The 13,801-nt window shown below is 42.4% G+C and overlaps 1 protein-coding gene across 1 annotated transcript in view; it reads left to right on the forward strand.

The window, feature by feature from the left end:
* The window catches only part of ADCY8 (adenylate cyclase 8), a 226,994-nt gene that overhangs the window by 97,634 nt on the left and 115,559 nt on the right, over nt 1-13,801 (forward strand). The window contains exon 5 of the mRNA XM_028105668.2: nt 9,212-9,339. Within this exon, the coding sequence (XP_027961469.2) occupies nt 9,212-9,339 (128 nt within the window). The remainder of the gene's footprint in view (nt 1-9,211; nt 9,340-13,801) is intronic.

Here is a 13,801-nt window from a genome sequence, read left to right on the forward strand (position 1 = left end):
GCATGGGGTGCAGTGATTTGGGGAGTGATGTAGCTCTCCATATGTGAGCATGACTGTACCCTTTTTCAAAATAGTCAGCTTTATTGTTTATAAATTGTACACCAATTAGCAAAGTGAAGAAGACAAGGACGGTCATTTTTTAAAAGATCTATCTATTTATTTGAGAGCACGAGCGTGAGGGGCAGAGGAAGAGAGAGAGAGAATCTCAAGCAGACTCCAAGCTGAATGCAGAGCCTGCCGGCGGGGGGGGGGGGTTCAATCCCAGGACCGTGAGATCACGACCTGAGCTGAAACCAACAATTGGATACTTAACTGACAGTACCACCCAGGCGCTCCTGGCAGGGAAGATCATTTTATGCCAAGGGGAGAACGAAGATAAAGATGCTACCCTGTATGTGTGAAGAAACCAGAAGAGATTTAGCGCTGCGGGAGGGGCGAGTGAAGGTAGTGAGCGGTGGAGATGAGGCCGGAGAGGTGGCCAAGGACCTGCCAAGGAACCCGCCTTGTCACCTGTAGTTACTGGACAGCTGTAAATAGGAGACTTGACTTGGCAGAGGAGGAGGGGCAAACCGAGCCCCCCTCCAGTCCCCCTACCCCAGGAAAAGGGTTGAGTTTACCTGAAGTGCTGGAAATTTGGAGGTGGAAAAGAATGTATGCCACTTCTTTTTACTGTTGCACCTCTGGGGCTTGGTGCCAGTTCCAATAGTTATTCTACTTCATACTACGGTTCTATTTCTGTCCAAAGACCTAAGATGACCAAAAATGGCCCTCCAGTGAGAACCAACAGATGTGATCGGGGTCAATTTTTAGTGTCACGGTAAATAAACTCCACTGCCCCAGGGACAGTTGCTAAGTAAAATCTAACCCAAGTTGTTCAGCCAACATTTATTGCTAGGTATCGTGCAAGACTCTGGCAAGACAAAACCTGTCCCAGCCCCCAGGAAGCTCAATTCTGGTAAAGGGAGTGCAAATCCATAAGAATTGCAGGACAGAGCGGGTTCAAGCCATAATAGGCGCAGAAGTCCTGGTGGAGGAAAGAGCAGCCAGTGCTTGGGCGAGGGGGCGGGGGCAATGGTGGTGATTTGGTAGCACCCAGAGAAGTGGCCATGTGCAGGCTGGGTCTTGAAGAAGAGCAGAAGCTTTCCTGGTATCAGATTAGACCAAAACAGACAAACAAAAATACCTTTTAGCCTGAGCTGTGGTGCACACGCAGGAAAATGTGAAAATTCAAGAATGTGCTGCTTGTTTGGAGAGTTATAAGAAGCTAAAGATTGGGGCACCTGGGTGGTTCAGTCAGTTAAGTGTCTGTGTTTGGCTCAGGTCATGATCTCAGGGTCCTGGGATGAAGCCTTGCATCGGGCTTCCTGCTCAGTGGAGAGTCTGTTTCTCCCTCTCTCCCCGCCTTTGCACGCGTGCACACTCTCTCTCTCAAATGAATAAATAAAAATCTTAAAAAAAAAAGCTAAAGATTACTAGAACATCAAGGGCAGGGATACTGTAGTGAGAAAGGAGCTTAGAGAGCAAGCAGAAGTACGTTTGGAGGGCATGGTGCAACTTTTTAGGGGATGTGAACTTTGTCCTGTAACTGGGCCGAAATTTCCCCTGGTTACCTTACACACAGGGAGAGCAGGGAGACAGGGTACACAGCCCACTTGGTCCCCAATGGGTGCAAGAAGCTATCATCCATCTTCTAGGATGAGGCTTACTGAAATTTTAAGAAAAACATTTTGGAGAAAAAAAAATTAAGCACAGATCCATAGTGGAGTAAAATTATTATTAATTTGATAAGACTATTAAACGCTCATCAACTGCCTGGTGTATGTTACTTACCGTTCTGGGTGTTTGCCCTGGATTCCCTAATTCAGTTCTCGCAACAGACCTACAAGATAGGTTATTGATTGTTCCCATTTTACAAAATGAGTGACTGAGGCTCAAAGAAGTAATCTTCCTAGAACCTGGTAGTTGGGTGTATTTGACTCAGGCCGACTGGGCCAGCTGCTCACTTTTTTTTTTTTGAGATTTTATTTGTTTACTTATTTATTTGAGAGAGAGAGAGAGCAAGAGCACAGGAGAAGAGTAAGAGGGAAAAGCAGATTCCCTGCTAAGCAGGGAGCAGGATCCTGGGATCATGACCTGTGCAGAAGGCAAACGCTTAACCCACTGAGCCACCCAGGGGTCCCACAAGTGCTCCATCTTGACCACCAAGCAATGCCACAGGCATTTCAGGAGACAGAACACAAGACATTGGCAGATGTGTTGCTGCCCATGCGGGAGCTTGAAGGGTTAGATCCGTGGGACTTCAGGTGTGGGCTGGACTTGAATGTACCTGTGCAAATTCCTCTCTCTGTCTCTGTTTTCTATCAGAATTGCAATGGAGGATAAATGAAAAGGAAAAAAAAAAAAAAGACAAAACACACGAAATGTCTCTTAACCTAGAGACTGTCTCCAAATAAGTACTCAGCACCCATTAGCGCTCCGTAGCTCTCACCCCCACCCCAGGTGCATCAGTATCTATTACTCTCAGGGACCTCCCTGGAAAAGTTTGAGAAACACTGCCAATGAAAACAATTCTACTCATCTTGGAATGAGAAAACCTACTTTCAGTGCTTTTTGCCCCCAGCGGTGGGCCAGTCACTTAACCAACTGGGTCAAACTCTGCTTCTCTGTATGAAAAGGTTTTAGAGTTGACCATTTTTGCATTTTTTAACATCAAGATTCTGTGGCTTTATAAAGATTCTCTATCTGCCTCACCATGATTTTTCCACTGTAGATATTTTTATGTTGCCTATCAGAGAGAATTCACCTTGCATGTGAATTTCATACACTGTGCCTCTTTCTCTACTGCATTATTGAAATGCAGGAAACTTCAAAGCTTCCTCTTAAAATTCCTCTTAGTTTGATTGAACTCCTGAGTGCCCTTGTGGTTCAGGCTGCTCAGAATAGAGTTTTGTTGTTTGGTTTTTTTTCTTTTTTTTAAGATTTTATTTATTTATTTGAGAGAGAGCTAGAGAGAGAGAGAGAGCACGAGCTGAGGGGAGAGGTAGAGAGAGAGAAGCAGACTCCCTGATGAGCAAGGAGCCCAATGCGGGACTTGATCTCAGGACCCTGGGACCATGACCTGAGCCGAAGGCAGACGCTTAACCAACTGAGCCACCCAGGAGCCCCTAATTTTGTTTTTTGACCCTTGACAGTGCCCTTGGCAAATTTTGTAACTTTCTGTCTTTGATCTTTTTTTAACATACTCTCTGCCTACTCCTCCCACATCCAAATTAAGAACGAAGAATTTGCATACTATTATGAAGGCTTTAAAATTGTAAAACAAGGAACATATTTACTGTTACGCAGTTGACATGATTGCATCTTAAACTTTATTTTAAATTGCTGACAAACTGGAAGCAACCTAAGTTATTGCTGGAAGGAATAAATCCAACACTATGGAAAGTGAATGAACAGATTAAAAAGAATGAGCTAGCCATTTCGGTACTGACATAGAAATTCAAGACCTGTTTTGCCTGAAAAAAAGCATGTCTCAGATCCATAAACATGGTATAATATGGCTAAGGATGTGATACGGCTGCAGAGGATGAAAAATAGTACATATATATAAACATGTAATGTACATGTAGATGCATAGTAGCCTCTGAGGAGGGGAACAGAGCCAGGCTTCCAGGCGGCTGTGTGTCTGAGGGGGAGGGGCTTCCCAGGGGGATTTATTTGCGAGGACAATATATTCATGTCACTTGTGTCATGACAGATAGAATCTTATAAAATTGTCATGATTTCTAATACAACTTTTTCAAAAATACATAATGCTTTTGTTCTGAGAGTCTTTCATTTTTTTTTAAGGTTTTATTTTATTTATATGTCAGAGAGAGAGAGCAAAGGCAGGGGAGAGGCAGAGGGAGAAGCAGGCTCCCGCTCAGCAAAGAGCCAGATCTGGGACTCGATCCCAGGACCCTGGAATCATGACCTGAGCCGAAGGCGGATGCTAAATGGACTGAGCCACCCAGGTGTCCCACGGTCTTTCACTTTTTATTGACTTTTTTCTGATTACTAAAGCCAATCTTAGTCATTATGTAAAATTCAAACATCAAAGGTATAGAGCATACAGCAGGTATACATCCCCGTAATTCCCTCCCTCCCCAACAATATAACTACCTTTGATAATTTGGTGCTTTTATCATCTCATTATCATCTATGATCAACATGATTTCATAAACGTCCAAAATTTTTATACTATATCATAGCCATCGAGATGGGAAGAAAAAGCTTATATTAAAACTCACTTAGTAAAATTTGCAAGAAGACCCTCACCCTACTTTATTTTTCCTTTTCAATATCTTTTTTTCAAAGCAACCTGCTTCCTTAATATTTTAAGGAGTTTCTGGTAAAAAGAAGCAGTTTCTGGTAAAAAGAAGTTGCTTGGATATTACTGTCAAGTCATCTGACAGCTCACAGGAATTGATCAGAAAAATGTGCCTGCAAATTGACAGAACTTGACAGACCAGACAGGTCTTTCATGTATGTATATTTTTATATTTCACACACACACCCCATTTGTGTTGAGCTCAAAGTTTTTCAAAGAGGCTGCCAAGCCTCACCTTTTGTTTATAAGCAAAATGGACCCTGGGCACGAACATATTCACCCTATTATGTGTGTCTGCTCCAGAAGGATGATAAACCATTTTACACCCTTTGCTTCAAAAACATATTTTTGTCAGGAGAGCTACCATTCTGGACTCTGTCATCATGTCTTCAGTTTCCTGGAGAAAGAGCATGGAGTCCAGCAAAGGTCAGACAGACTCAGGTGTGAATTCCAGGTCTGCCTCTCACTTGCTTTGTGACCTTCACCTACTTAAGCCATCTGTGAAATGGCACATGACTCAAAATGGGCTCATGAAGACTCACCAACATAAATGGAATGCAATTAACTCATCGCCTGGCGCATAGTAGATGCTCAATAAATATTACTTCCTTTCCCTACTTAAGTTTTTCCAGAATGCTTTTACCTCTGTTTCCATGGAAAATTCACTGATTAAGAGTTGATGAATATCACATGTAGTCCATAACCTTTTTTTTTAATTTTTTTAAGTTTTTATTTAAATTCCGGTTAGTTAATACACAATGTGATATTAATTTCAGGTATACAATACAGAGATTCAGCAGTTTGATACATCACCCAGTGCTCATCCCAACAAGTGCGCTCCTTAATCCACATCACCTATTTCACCACTCCCCCACCCTCTTCCCCCCTGGTAACCATCAGTTTGTTCTCTGCAGTTAAGAGCCTGTTTCTTGGTTTCCCCCTTTGCTTATTTGTTTTGTTTCTTAAATTCCACATATGAATAAAGTCATATGGTATTTGTCTTTGCCTGACTGACTTATTTTGCTTAGAATTACACTAAGAAGATAGACTCTGAAAAACAAACTGAGGGTTCTAGAGGGGAGGAATGTAGGGGGATGGGTTAGCCTGGTGATGGGTATTAAAGGGGGCACGTTCTGCGTGGAGCACTGGGTGTTATGCACAAACAATGAATCATGGAACACTACAACAAAAACTAATGATGTAATATATAGTGATTAACATAACAATAAAAAAATTTAAAGAAAAGAATTATACTCTCTAGTTTTTTTATTTACATTATTTACAATAGCCAATGCATGTTGTGCAAGTGGCAAGATTTCATTCTTTTTTATGGCTGAGTAATATTCCATTGTATATATATATGCCACCTCTTCTTTATCCATTCATCAGTTATCAAAAGAAAAGTCTTCTGCACAGGAGAGGAAACAATCAACAAAACTAAAAGACAACCTTTTATGGAAGAATGGAAGAAGATATTTGTAAATGATGTATCTGATAAAGGGTTAGTATCCAAAATATATGAAGAACTTATAAAACTCAACACTCAAAAAAACAAATAATCTAATTAAAAAATGGGCAGAAGACATGAATAGACATTATTCCAAAGGAGACATCCAGATGGCCAACAGACACATGAAAAGATGCTCAATATCACTCATCATCAGGAAAATGCAAATCAAAACCACAATGAGATATCATCTCATACTTGTCAGAATGGCTAAAATCAACAACACAAGAAACAACAGATGGTGGTGAGCATGTGGAGAAAATGGAACCCTCATGCACGGTTGGTGGGAATGCAGACTGGTACAGCCACTCTGAAAAACAGTATGGAGTTTCCTCAAAAAGTTAAAAATAGAATTACCTCTATAATCCAGCAAATACACTGTTAGGTATTTACTCAAAGAATACGAAAATACTAATTCAAGGGGATACATGCATCCCAATGTTTATAGCAGCATTATTTACAATAGCCAAACTATGGAAACCGCCTAAGTATCCATCAACTGATGAATGGTTAAAGAAGATGTGGTCTATATATACAGTGGAATATTACTCAACCACAAAAGAGAATGAAATCTTGCCATATCGTTACTTTTAGCCAGCTGATCTGTGGCACACGAAATTTTTCACATATTTCCTATCTCTCATACTGAAACGTTCATATATAAAAACAGGTGTAAATCCTAACTGTCCTCCTGTGTTCAGGGCTATTATGACAAGACTCAAAAGAAGAAAGATCACTGAACACTGGGATGACTGTTTCCAAGGTGTTTGTTCTCATTGCTACCATTGCTAACTGATGGCCATGCTTACATTATTATGTATTAAGAACAAGATGGGTTACTTTGACACGTTTTCTAGATGGGGAATTGAAACTCACGTATCAGTGGCTTCAGTGATTTAGCCAAGGTCAAACAGCTGGTAAATGAGACCAGAATGCAGATGTTAGATTCTTAGACTAGAGCATTTCCTGCTCTACCCTTCCCCTCCTCCTTCCCTACTGCCAACACACAGTGCTCCAGACTATCATTAGTCTGAGTCACGCAGAGCAGATTCTGCCCCCAAAGAGTATGGTTGACTGAATTCACCTACTGAACCTCTCAGCCTCAGTGTTCTCAGCAAAATCTCCATCAGTGATCTATTTGATCAGTGGTTCTCAAATGCTCTTTCACAGTCAAATATCAGGAAGTTGAATTTGTGGCCATGAGATAAAATATACACATATTTATCTGCAATGTAGTGAGTTTTCATAATGATTTTATTTAGTTCAAAAACCTTTCTTTTAGGAATTTTTTTTACTTTTTTAGTGTTAAAAGTGTCCTTTCTTTCATAAAGTCATGGGGATAGTGGATGGCACTTGGGTTATTTTGTTTGTTGATGGATTTTTTTCATATTTCTTTGGCAAAATACAAAAACTGAACTTTATAGCAGTCCCTTGAGCCCTCTGGTTTGTTTTTTAGTTTTTTTTTTTTTTTTTAGTATAACTGTACCATGGATGCCACAAATCTGGAAACTGCCAGGACCCGTAGGCCAAATACTCTCTGGCTCTGTTCCAGCCATACACTAGGGGTCTTAGAAGACCCAGCTGAAGGTCTGGAGTTTCCCTTGTTGATCAGACCCCCACCAGAAGGTCTCTTGCAAAATTAGCTGCAACAAAGCAGCCAGAGGACAGGAACCACAAGTTACTAAAAATAACCCTGGGACAGCTGTGCATGCCATCAGAGTTCTGAAGATTGCATCTGAGCCCATTTGGGAAGGTTGGCAAAGTCCTGGCAATCTGATCGAGGCGGGGAGGCTCTCGTGTCAGTTCTTCTCTTTTCCCTGTCAGATATTTGTGTTTTGTATTGGGAGAGTGATTTCATTCATTCATTACCCAAACACAATGGCTGAATCCCCCGATCTGATGAGGAAACCAGCATGGTGCTGTGTAGGTTAGCAGGACAAAGGTGTCCATTGTACTGCTGGTGTCTCAGGGGGTCCTTTCCTGTGTGTGCCTCCTCTCCTCTGCCCTTGGACCCTGCTTTCCCAAGGAGAGCCTCGCACTCAAAAAGCCCGTAAGCTTTTAGGACTTCAGATCTGAGATGCATCTCAGAGGTCATTCAGTTCCACCCATGTAGCCGAGGAAGCCGAAAAGGAAAGTCATCTGCCCACGATCACAGACAGATGTGAGAAAACTGGGGCAGGAGTCCCACTCGTCATCACAGAGACAGGTCACACTGATGTAGTACCCTGTCTGCTGGACCCCATACTAAGCCTCCACACGCATCATCTTATGGTCCTCGCAGTCAAACAATGAGGTCCCCTTCATTTACCATTTTACAGACGAGGCAACTGAGGCTCAGAAGTTAAGTAGCTGTAGGGAATGTAGGATTTAATCCTGTGCAGTGTGACTCTTTAGCTGGTGCTCTTAGCTCCTACTTTATGCTGCCTCAAGGTCTCTTTCCTCGAAAACCTGCGTCATCCGGCCTCTTCCCATCCAGTGCGAAAATGCACCATTTCCCTGTGCTTTTTGCCCTTTGAGACTAGGTAAGAATCGTGTCCTCAAGACTGCGAATCTGCCAAACAACTGTGCCATCCTCCTTACCTATGAGGTATTGAAGGTACTACCCTTACCTTAACGAGGATAAAAACTGTACCTACTTCATAAGGTTGTTGTGAGGGTTAACTCTGTTTAATATAGTGTGCATCATAGGGATGGTTATTAATTATCTTTGTGTCAGGGACAATGCTTGACTTAATCATCGTGCCCTATTGGCATTTTTTTTCAATGAACAAGCATATGAACTCACACATGAATAAAATGATAAGTAAGACATAGTCAGCCCCTCTTCTTAAGGTGCCAGGACCCTAGTAGGGAAAGGGCCTAAAACAGAGTTGAAGTAGTAGGTATCCCTGCATGATTTATATTTTTATTGAACTAAGACTGCTAAAAAGTGTTAATTCAGAAACCTGTCCTGTGAAAAAAGACATTGATGAGCAGGATTCACAGGGGAATACTGAATATGGGTGTTTAATGCCCACACTTTAGCAGGCCTGCCCACATGTTGGGTGTTCATCTGAAGGCTAGTACATGGCAGAGCTGGGATGCAGCCCTGTGTCTGTTGAGCTCAAAGTCCAGTGTTTTTCCATGACTCCATTCTGCCTCTGAGGCCTTCAAACTCTTATTTAGGGTACCCCTCCCCCAATCTCTTAGGAAGATGATAGAAGCGCATTTCAAAAGTAGGTGCTCCCCCAACCCCAGGGTGAAGACCGCCTGACCCCACTGCCAGCCTTTCCAAGCCTTTCAGAAGCACTTACCTGTGTGCTGACTCAGTCCTCTCCTCTCCACCCTGTTCCTTCCAGGAGCATCATTGCCTTCGCATTAAAATCCTGGGGGACTGTTACTACTGTGTTTCAGGGCTTCCCGAGCCCCGCCAGGACCACGCCCACTGCTGCGTTGAAATGGGCCTCAGCATGATCAAAACTATCAGGTAATCTGGCGTCTCTTCCATAATACCCAGGCCTTCAATGTGCATGAACACAAACCACCCCATCGGTCCTTTGTGGTGGATGATGTGTTTGTTGAAAGGTGACACGCTTTGACTTATGACACAAAAACTTCATGCCCATTAACTCTCTCATATGAACCCATGAACCTGCCAGCTTCATTATGTTCCTGGTATACCTCCCTTTCAATAATTGTCCAGCATATTGGTATGACCAGTGTCCTTGTGGGGATACAGCTGTTTTCTAAAAGGTGAGCAAACCTTAGATCCTGGGGGAGTGGAGAGTGTGATTTGACACGTGGGGGGTCAGGATGTGCTACAGTGACAGCCTGGGGAGGAAAGGGTGGTGACAGATGCATTGCAGGTTGGAAGCCGGCAGGGCTCACAGGGCTTTCTCAGCCTTGATAAGGATTGTACTTTAGCCTGAGGCCAACAGGAAATCATTATAGGGCTACCACCAGGGTTGGCTTTATGAGTGTGTGACAAGTGCTTTTGGCTATGGTCAGTGTATCTGCCAAATAGAAGCTTAATCAAGAGGGCAACAGTTATTGAGGTCAAGGATTTTGGAATTAGACTGTGGCTTTGGGACAGAAGCTCAGTGGTGTCAGAGCTCCCCTTGAGGTTCCAGATAGGAGGCTCCAAATCAAGCCTACAGGCATTGCAACCTTCCCCGACCACAGCAAAGACAATAAAGAGGGTACATGGGTAGAAGTCTTCTCTGTGGCTTATGCCTTCATCTTACAAGGGAAGAATAATCCTGCCATTAACAGGCCAGAAAAATCTTCCAATGAACTCATGCCTTGGTTGTGTGGTCTAGTGGTATGTTCATGATCCTTGGCTGTATCAGTCTGATTTAAAGAGCAGTAGGAGGACAACTCATGTACCCCACACACATCCTCCACTGAAGGCTCAGATCACCTGCTGGCTTCCAAGACCAACCCTGGAGTGGGCAGGAGGGATGTAAGCAATTGGAGCCATGACCAACACAGTGTGCCTGCCTCCTACTTGCTGACAGATCCCTGACTTCATTCAAATTTGGGGCAGAGGTCTGTTGACATCAGGAAAGGCTGTGTAGTCCTCTAATTCAGAAAAAGATGGAAGCTCTTTCCCTAAATATGATTTTGCTTCATCGATGTGACACTGGTCGTTTCAAGACTTAGCCAGATAATCTCATTCCTGGTGGGCAGATATGCTACCCTGGCAGACCCTAGGGTCCCACCTCTGGAACCAGCCCATCACCAGGGCCCAATCAAGGTGGCACTGTGCTTTGCTATGGGGTGTATGATGAAAACCCAACCATCACCATCCCCAAGAGCAAGTAGACTGGTGGAGAAAGAGATAGGACATGCCCCCTCTTTGACAGAAATGCAGAAGTTCTCACCTTTAGGAACTGTGGAGAGAGGAGCCTACAAATTCCAAACCAGAGTTTCCTTTTTTTTAATGGAAAAGCTTGCAGATGCTTCTTGGTTGTTAATTTGGACACTTGTGAGTCTTGCTCTGAAAACTGGGATGAATTGTAATATTTTAACTAGCTTCAAGGGAGGCAATGGGACTGACATGCAGAAGACTTGCTGTCTTGTATGCATTCTACAACTAATTAAGTGTGTGAACTTTATTCTACCAGCCAGTTGGTAGAAAAAGAAAAAACCAAAACAAAACCTGTGAAGCTCTACCAAGTGTCAGATGCCGCCATGTTAGTTGCCAGAAGTACAGTGATGAACAGGTCACAGGGCGTCATTCTCTTGCCCATGGGTGTCCATTAGGGAGATGACTTGGATTTTCTGTTTGTGAAATGAGGAAATTGGGCCAGACCAGCTCTGAAGTCTTTGCCAGTTCTGAAAATCTGTGATTTTTGGTCAACCACATCAAAATCAAGTTTAAGTAGCAAAACTTGCCACAGGCTTTCTTTTTAATTTATTTTTATTTTTTGTGGTGATATAATTGACCAAAAAAAATGGTATGTATTTAAAGTGCAGAGCATGATGATTCAATATATGGATACATTGTGGAATAATTATATAGTCAAGTTAATTAACACATCCATTGCCTCACAAAGCAATCTTTTTCTTTCCTTTTTTTTTTTTTTGTGAGAACGTTTAAGTTCTACTCTTCTGGCAAATTCCAAGTACAGCATTATTAACTGTAATCGCCATGCTGTGCATCAGATCCTCAGAACTTAATCATAACAAAAAGTTTGTGCCCTTTGACCAGTATCACCCCATTTCCCCCACCCTCCCTTAATGCTGGCAATCACCCTTCTACTTTGTTCCTATGAATGTGACCTTTTTGTTTTTGGTTTAGGGTTCTTTTAGATTTCACATATACAGTATTTTCTTTCTTTGTCTGGCTTATGTCGTTTAGCATAATGCCCTCCAGGTTCATCCTTGTTGAGGCAAACAGTAGGATTTCCTTCTTTTTTAAAGCTAATTAATATTCCGTCCTTATATGTGTGTATATACAGGGATTTTCTTCTTTTTAAAAGCTGATTAATATTCCAGTGTATATATATATATATATATATATATGTGTGTGTGTGTGTGTGTGTGTGTGTGTCTATAGATACCACATTTTCTTTAACCATTCATGTACAAACTTGCCATAGGAGTTTGTATCTTGAGCTTAGAAGAAATGCTGCAGAGATGATATTGCAGAAAAAATGAACGGTGATTATCAAAATGCTTAAGATACTTAGGACGTTACCATTTATCTCTCTGGGGGGGACCTTATTCCTCCTGACCATTTTATCCAATCTGAGGGCTCCTCTCTCGAGTTCTGGAGTAGGTCAGTGAGAGGTGAGAAGTTGAAATGACTCAAGGACTTTCTCTCATCCGTTGCTTAAGGGCTACTTTCATTCTCTTAGAATAAGACAGCTCAGTAGGATATTTTTTTAACTGAATGAATCAGAGTCTATTAATACTCAAACACTCCTTGATTATAACGTAGGTGACAGGAGGTCCTGTTAGCAACAAACATTAATTCTTCCAGTTAGCAACAAACATTAATTCTTCCAGTTAGCAACAAAACATGATGCAGAGGAATACATGAGAACTCTGGAATGAGACAACTTCAGTTGCAATGGGCTCAGACTTCTAGAGCTCTCACCCTTACAGTCAAGTGTTGCAGTCTGAGGAAGGATTGGCAGACAATATTTCTACCTGAATGCATATAGAAGAGAATCCCATTTACATAACTTTATCACAATCTTAACATTGCTTACACAAGATGCAATTTTCTTCTTCAGACCCAAAGGCACTTGTTCCAACCGGGAAACTCAAGAGAAGCCATAAAGTCTGGAACCATATATAACATGATGCTGTGTGTGTTGTCATATAATGAAAATAAGCCATTTATTTACTGGTATGCCCAGACTTGATGGCTGCTCTGTATATTTGTCATCAGAGATGGATCCCTATTTGAGGTATTGTCCCCAATTTGTCAGGGTCTCTCCTTGTTCTTTTTTTTTTTTTGGCATTTCCTCAAAGAGTTAGGGTCCCATGCTGGTCCACAGAGTGCAAACTGGCAGTGAGGGACTGGTGTTTTGTTGGAGAGATGGCATCTGGATCTTGGATCTCTAGATCTCAGGAGCTCCAGTAGTTTCTTTGTTCGGTGAGATTTACAATTTTGGCACAAATGGCAAGCCAGCACTCAAACGACCCTGTACCTTAGTCACCAATGAGTCTAAATATGGGATGGAGGTCCTCCTACAATTGTAGACAGGTGAGGACAGGTGCCAAGCTGACCCCGAGGTCAGCTGCTGCTGCTTAGAGCACTGGCAGGATTCACAAGTGAGCAAGAGTCGAGGCAGTCAGAAGAACAAGCATGACAGAAGTAGTTTCCCCTGCATTTTGTCTTCAGATGTATCTCCACAGTAGTCATTTTGACTGAGAAATAGAGGTGTTTTCCTGGAAACAGAGACACGAAGAATATGCCCTCCTGGCTGTTAGGAATGGCAGAAGCCACGCACACGCGTGTGTGTGTGTGTGTGTAAATGCGTGTGCATATATATACATGTGTTCATTTCTATCTGAGTGTATGTGGCATGTGTGTGCACAGACGTGTGGTATGTAGGTGTGAGTGCATGAGTGTGTGTGCATGTCTATACACACGTGTAGGCATGTGTGTGTACACGTGCATATTTGTGCAGGCGTGTGTGTATTGAGCATTTGAAGCAGCCTTTTGTGATCACACTTCTAAATTCAGACAGTGAATTTAGAGTCAGAGTTAGCGCACAGTTAGTTGATGACCTTGTGAGACAACTGTGGCTTTGTACCTCGGGCAGTGGGTTCTCACCAACACGTAAAGTAGGGAGGCATCATTTCCCAGCTGGGGCATGAAGAAGGTAATTGTGGACATAAGTAACTCTCTCTTCAGTTAACTCTAGAAAAGAGGAGGCAGATGCTGAAGGAAGGAAACTGGTTGGAAGATATTTTTGTAGCAATTCAGGGAA

This window comes from Eumetopias jubatus, unplaced genomic scaffold, assembly GCF_037043125.1.
Source record: "Eumetopias jubatus isolate StellerSeaLion01/CBP00866 unplaced genomic scaffold, mEumJub1_p1.0 scaffold_4, whole genome shotgun sequence".
NCBI classification, from domain to species: domain Eukaryota; kingdom Metazoa; phylum Chordata; class Mammalia; order Carnivora; family Otariidae; genus Eumetopias; species Eumetopias jubatus.